This window comes from Ctenocephalides felis, unplaced genomic scaffold (genome assembly GCF_003426905.1).
Source record: "Ctenocephalides felis isolate EL2017-DRISC unplaced genomic scaffold, ASM342690v1 CF-g0.4_SCAFFOLD_03571, whole genome shotgun sequence".
Classification (NCBI taxonomy): Eukaryota; Metazoa; Arthropoda; class Insecta; order Siphonaptera; family Pulicidae; genus Ctenocephalides; species Ctenocephalides felis.
The window spans coordinates 58936732-58944098 of record NW_020539725.1 but is presented as its reverse complement, the minus strand read 5'-3'; the positions used below and the strand labels follow the sequence as shown (position 1 = coordinate 58944098).

The window sequence follows — 7367 nt, the reverse complement described above, 5'->3', positions numbered from 1 at the left end:
ATTAATCAGCATCATTCCCAATGATATCTTTCGAACAGTTTTTGATTTTTCAATCGGTTCGGTAGGATGAGCTTAAATGTCGACGAAAATTTAACACTTTTTTTCAACATTTAATTACAAGAAACGGCTCGGTAGATTTTCACCTAAATTATCAGCATCATTCCCAAATGATATTTTCGAACATTTTTTGATTTTTCAAAAAAAATCGGTTCGGTAGGATGACTTAAATGTGGAACAACAAATTTAACAGAACTTTTTTCAACATTTAATTACAAGAAAACGGCTCGGTAGATTTTCATTTTCAACCTAAAATTAATCAGCATCATTCCCAAATGATATCTTTCGAACAGTTTTTGATTTTTCAAAATCGGTTCGGTAGGATGAGCTTAAATGTGGACAAAAATTTAACACTTTTTTTCAACAGTTAATTACAAAAAACGGCTCGGTAGATTTTCACCTAAAATTAATCAGCATCATTCCCAAATGATATCTTTCGAACAGTTTTTTGATTTTTCAAAATCGGTTCGGTAGGATGAGCTTAAATGTGGACAAAATTTAACACTTTTTTTCAACAGTTAATTACAAGAAAACGGCTCGGTAGATTTTCACCTAAAATTAATCAGCATCATTCCCAAATGATATCTTTCGAACAGTTTTTGATTTTTTCAAATCGGTTCGGTAGGATGAGCTTAAATGTGGACAAAAATTTAACACTTTTTTTCAACAGTTAATTACAAGAAAACGGCTCGGTAGATTTTCACCTAAAATTAATCAGCATCATTCCCAACTAATATCTTTCGAACAGTTTTTGATTTTTTAAAATCGGTTCGGTAGGATGAGCTTAAATGTGGACGAAAAGTTCAACACTTTTTTTCAAATTACGAAAGAAACGGCTTGGCAGATCGTTGCACAAAAACTGACAAACGATAGTCCTCACCGAAATACATCAAATGGCTTTTAAATTTCCAAAATCGGTTCAGGCGTTTTTGAGAAAACGTCGATCAAAAGTCTAATTTTGACAAATGCCAAAAAGACCATACTGATTTTTGCAAACTTTGACGAATTTTTAAAGCTGAACCAGTTGTCGTAGGGCCGTAATATTTTAGTATGATCTAGAAGACTATGGTATCTACCGTCAAAAAAATAATCATGAAAATCGTCGAAATTTTTTTTTAAAAACTTTATTACAAGAAAACGGGCCCGGCCGATCTCTACCAAAAACTAATCAGCACGATTCCCAATCAATATCTTTCGAACGGTTTTTGAATTTTCTTAATCGGTTCAGAATTGCGGGCTAAAACGTGCACGAAAATTTTTTCACTTTTCTGCTATTTATAAGAAACGTCTCGGCCGATCGTCCCACAAAACTCGATAGGACAAACGATAGTCCTCGTCGAGATGCATCGAATGGCTTTTAAATTTTTGAAATCGGCCCAGCCGTTTTCGAGAAAACGTCTATTTACGGCAAAAAATCTGTTCACACACACATACACACACACACCCACACACACACACACACACACATACTTTTTCCAATTTGGTCTCATTCTATTCAGAATGGCTTGAAACGTCGAGAAAACATAAAATTAGAGAATCGGATTTTTTGATGAAAACATAAACTTCTCCTTCGGGAAGTTAAAAAATATTTTTTTCTCCTCAAAAGCAATTGTTTTTTGGATCATTCAAATCGGATGCTCCGTTTTCTCAAAACCTCGATTTCTATTTTCTGCACTCTTTGCTCCGTATCTCCGTAACAGCCAGACCTGCCTTTGCCAAAAACTAATCAGCACATCTCCTTATCAATAGCTTTAGAACTTGGTTTAGAATTGATAGGGAGGCCTTAAGGCAAGTTGCTTGAATGTTGCAATAATAGCAAATAATCGACTTAATAAAAAAAAAAGAGAATTAGCTATTCTAATTGAAAATGTTCCCTTAAGGTATAAATAACTAAAATTAGACAATTAGAACTTATTAGCCCAAGCAAACTTTAGTGAATTTTTACAATTTTAATGCTTATTATAGGCCTATAATATTTTAATAAGCTAGCTTGAACTATGAAATCTATTGTCGTATATTTTGCAGTTTTCTGCTAATTATAAAAAAAAAAAAAACGTCTTTGCTGATCGTTGCTCAAAACTTTTCAACTCAAGTCCTCATCAAAATTGCATCGAATGATTTAAATTTTTGAAATAAGCGTCACTGTTTTTGCAAAAACGTCGGCGAAAACTCAAATTTTGTCATCGATACATATTTTTGAAGTCAAACTTTATTAGGCGCGACTAGGATGTAAATCCGTACAAATGCAACGGAAGTGCGTTACGGCTGATAAGAGTCGTTAAGGTAAGAGTCGAGTGCCAGTGATTCGTCATTCGCTCTCGATGATATCACTTTTATACGGGTCGATTGTGATTAGTCGTCGTGTATGTGAATAGAGATCTGTCGTTGCATGCGTAACGACATCAACGTTGTATGCGTACCGATATCAACAACGAAATCGGCATAGATAAATAAACATTTCATAGTTACATCGTAGTACAAATCTTGATTTAATGAAAAATGCCTGAATCAGAAGAATACTTTACCCTGTTCCTTGAAAATAATAAAACAAATTAAACAATTTGGGCCGTGTACTAAACGTAAGTTTATTCATTTGAAATTATTTTTATATTATTCGTAGTTTTTATAAATCTTTAGAGTTATTGAATTGGAAAATATTTTTTAGACAAGACAGATATTACAGCTGTTCAAAGAATGAAACTGTATCGCCAGCGAAAAAGTAAAAAAAATACAATCAGTCACTGAATGTATGTTAATTTCAATAACATGAAGTTCTTGAAGCACAAATATTATATGATGATGAGTGATATTGTGAAAGCAATATTTGTTTAGGCGTCGTTTAACATAATCCCCTGTGTGAACAAATATTATGGAATTTATTAATCAGCAATTACTTCATTTCTCTAATGAAGGTTCAAGTCCTAAATGCTAATTACAATGACAAACCGATTATATCGTATTTGAAGTATGACTTTAATTACATTATTGTTTTCAAATATTATACATATTTTTAATGCTATTATAAATATATAAATTATAATTTACCATTATTTATTATTATATATTATTGTTTTAAATAATTTCAAATAGATTATCTTCTTCTTTTATCGGTTTTCCTTAATGATCAAATTTTTCCTTAATATAAAACAAACAAAAAATTTCTTCATCTTTCTCACGAAACCATCTGGTGGCGAAACGGAGTTTGTCGGGTTTGCTAGTATATATATATATATATATATATATATATATATATATATATATATATTACTATTCGTGCCCTATAAAATCTTATCAGGCCCAAAACACGCGAGGACAAAACCAGAGTCAACTACTAAAAACTAAACTGAACCCATTTTTATAGAAAATTGTCCGCAATTTCATTTTATAATCCATTCACAAAATCCCTTTTCATAAAAACAATATTTTGTAGGGGAAACCGGATTAAAAATACTCCGATAATAGAAAAGGACTCTACTAACGATCAAACAAAACAGAACTAGTGGTGTATCGCATTGTTCCTTAAGGCAAAGTTAAATGTAAATGTAAATATAAATGTAAATATAAATATAAATATAAATTATAAATATAAGTTAAAATATAAATAAAAATATAAATATAAATATACTCCGTACCATAATGAAATATTCGAAAATAAAATTTAGTTAAAAATATTTCTTGAAAATTACAAAAATAAATTAAAAAAATGTTTTTTTCTCAAAATTGTTTCGTCAAAACAAGCAGAAAGTTTTTTGAATCATTCCAATCGGACGCTTAGTTCTCTCAAAGACTGCAATTTTTTACACATTTTTGCCCAATATCTCCAAAACAACTAGACCTGGCTTTACCAAAAACTAATAACCACTTCTCCCAATCATTACAAATTGAATGTTTTTTAGATCATTCAAATCCGATTTGGATCTTCTGCACTCTTTGCTCCGTATCTCTGTAACGGCTGGACTTGCCTTTGCCAAAAACTAATCAACACATCTCCCTATCAATAGGAATCGAAAGGTAAATGAATCATTCGAATCGGTTGATCGGTGCGCCCGAAAACGTCGACAGAAAAAATTGTATCCACATAAACTCACACATCCATTTTTTCTGAGGTATGTCAAAATGTTCAGAAACCTCTGAAACGTGAAGAAATGCAAAAAAAAATATTCTTAATTTTCGGCCCATTACAATAACTTAAATTAAAAAGAACTATACTGAAGAGCAAATTAAATATCTCATTAATTTAAAAAAGATGAAACTTGTAATGAAACCAACAGAAATTCATCTTGAAATGTGAAATACGACTCTACTGAAGATATGAAAAAGGACTGTACTGACGAGCACACGAATTAGCAGCTGAGAACATGAAAAAAATTTACTAAAGACCTTTAGTAGTGACCTGAAATATAAAAAAGGACTCTACTGACAAGCAAATTAAATATCAGACTAAAGTATCAAAAAAGGACTCTACTGACGAGTAAATTGATTACCAGACTGACGAGCAAATTAAATATCAGATTAGACGATAAAGAAATGGCTCTACTGACAAACAAAATAGTAGCATAGGAAATGCAAATGAGACTTTATTATATAGAGCAAAGTAGATTTCTAGTAGAGGTAGAATTCTAGGTAGAGTAGATTTCTAGGTAGAAATTTTCTACCTATATGAAAAAGAAAACTCTACCGATGAACAAAATTAACTTTAAAAAAAGACTAACTACTAACAACCAAATTAAATATAGACCTGAAAGACAAATAGATGATTTTACTATCGAGCAAATTAAATATAAACACGAGGATTCGATGAGCAAACTGAAAATTGACCTAAAGTAATAAATAGGACTCTACTGACGAGTAAACAAAACTGCAAGCTTGGGTATAAAATGAAGAAGAACTGATGAGCAAACTCAAATTTTGTAAAAAAAAAAATTAAAAATGACTTTATTCACAAATAAACAAAATCCCAACTTTAACAGAAAAATCAAATTCAGTATTGGCCTGAAATATAAAAAAGGACTCTACTGACGAGCAAATTGATTATCAGACTAGAAAATAAAGAAAGGACTCTACTGACAAGCAAACAAAATAGAAACCAAGAAATTTTAAAAAAAATCAAGGATAAAAAAATCTTACAATTGATTATAAAAGATTGAACTCTACTGACAAGCAACCTTGGACAGCCTGATGTCAAGCAGCAGTAACAAACACTTACATAATTACGAATTATGATTGGATTCTAGTTGCAAAATTAACCCTTTCGAAATTTATATGAATTTTGCCGCCGGAGCGTCCGAGTGGGAAAGGTTAATACCCGCCTAGGGCAGCCTTATGTCAAGCAGAAGTAACAAATACTAAAACTAATTCATTTGTTTAAATGCACTAATTCAAAAAATTCTGCAGGACGCACCGTTTGTACTACAATTTTGTAATAAAAATATATTAATTCGTGATGAGTCGAGCATAAGAACAAATACTAAAACTAATTTTTTTTAATATATTATACTAGACATAAATGATATTATCAAGATTTGTCCCTCAGTTGTACCAAATGAGTCCATTATCAGGTCCTTGACCACCACTGCATATATTTTTTATCAATGTAGTTTTATAATACGAGATCGCCTTTTACGTTTTTCCGCATTTTTACTCTTCATTTTTATTTACCGATTTTTATTTACGATCTCCGGGGGGTGCTCCACTCTTTGTTTGGCCGATATAATTTTTTTACAGGATGGCAGAAAGGACCTTTTCTTTGTACTCTTCGATGTTCCACAAATTTTATGATAAGTACCTACTGTTGGCGATTTAGGAGAGACTGGGGAAAATAGGTAGGGAATTTGAGATTTTAGCAAATAGTGAATCACCCTGCCACATTATTTCAATTTATATTTTTGGCCAAGAATCCGTTTGATCGCCGGTAGAGTTTATTTTTCCCAGTAATTAATTTTTTCAACATTTCAAGACTAATTTTCTTTCTAATTTTCAGGTTGAAATTTATTTTCTTTTCACCTTCTATTTTGTTTGCTTTATTTTTATTTGCCAGTACAGTTTTATTTTTTCATTTCATTTTGAGACTCAGTTTGCTCGTCAGTAGAGTCCCTTTTTATATTTTAGGTCAATATTAGGGCTCTTTAGTAATTTTTTTTATCTTCTAGACTGATAAATCGTTTGCTCGTCAGTAGAGTCTTTTTTTAATCTTTTAGTCCGATATTTGATTTGCTTGTCAGTAGAGTCCTTTCTTTATTTTTTAGTCAGATGTTTAAATTGCTCGTCAGTAGAGTCCTTTCTTTATATTCTAGTCTGATATTTAGTTTGCTCGTCAGTAGAGTCCTTTTTCTTCAGATTTCTATATTTAGTTTGCTCGTCAGTAGAGTCCTTTATTTATTTTCTAGTCTAATAATCAATTTGCTGGCAGAAAAATTCGAGAAAAAATTGATATATGATTTACATTTATCCCCAGCATCCCCTAGATTCAAAAAACCTCTGATATTTAGTTATGTTTGTTTTTATTATTCTTTGTGTCAAGCATTTTATCATTCAATAAATATTTATACAATATACTATAATCTAAACAAAGTCGAGAACAATAAGCGTTTACTAAGAAAGTACTTGATATCATAAAACTGATATCGCTGCTGATTGATATCAAGATTGAATGGAACCTTTGTTGATGCAAGGCCAAAACTTTTATCACAAAACCACAAACAAGCACAATATATTATAAGTCTGTTGGAAATATATTAATTTAAATCACAGTCTCATTATGATTAGTTTTTTATGAAAAGGGAAAACTTTATTTTAAAAACACTTGACAGTTGACAGTTAAGGTAAATAACTAACTGTCAAATTTTCTTTTTTAAGTCGGATATTTATACACATCGACACTTTTATGCAACTTGTCTTAAGGCCTAATGTCACTTACAACTAGTTTATTTAAAACACCAGTTATTATCTATATGTATACATTAACATTGTTATTCTAGGTTTTTAGTAAAATAAAAATCTTTTTTCCAACACAATTATTAAAATGGTGGACAATATTAATAATATTTGACGTTGAGTGTACATACAATATTTGCGTAAGAGGCGCCAAATTTAAAATTACAAATAAAAACAGGGTAGGGTTTATACAAAAACCGACATTTCAGAAAACCGGTTTTCGAATTTTAATTTTGCCAGAAAACCGGTTTTAACCGGTTTTCGAATTTTATATAGAAAATAAATTTTTGCTCGAATATTTTGTTAATAACAAAAATTTATCCACAAATTTAGTGCGATTTTAGGCAGTATTTGATTGAAATTATTTATTGTTAAAT

The 7367-nt window shown here is 30.7% G+C and overlaps 1 protein-coding gene across 1 annotated transcript in view; it reads right to left on the bottom strand.

The window, feature by feature from the left end:
* LOC113386386 (transcription factor Sp8-like) overlaps positions 1–5692 on the bottom strand; it is a 9934-nt gene extending 4242 nt beyond the window's left edge. Inside the window, exon 1 of the mRNA XM_026624168.1 lies at positions 5681–5692. Within this exon, the coding sequence (XP_026479953.1) occupies positions 5681–5692 (12 nt within the window). The remainder of the gene's footprint in view (positions 1–5680) is intronic.
* Between the last annotated feature and the right edge of the window lie 1675 nt (positions 5693–7367).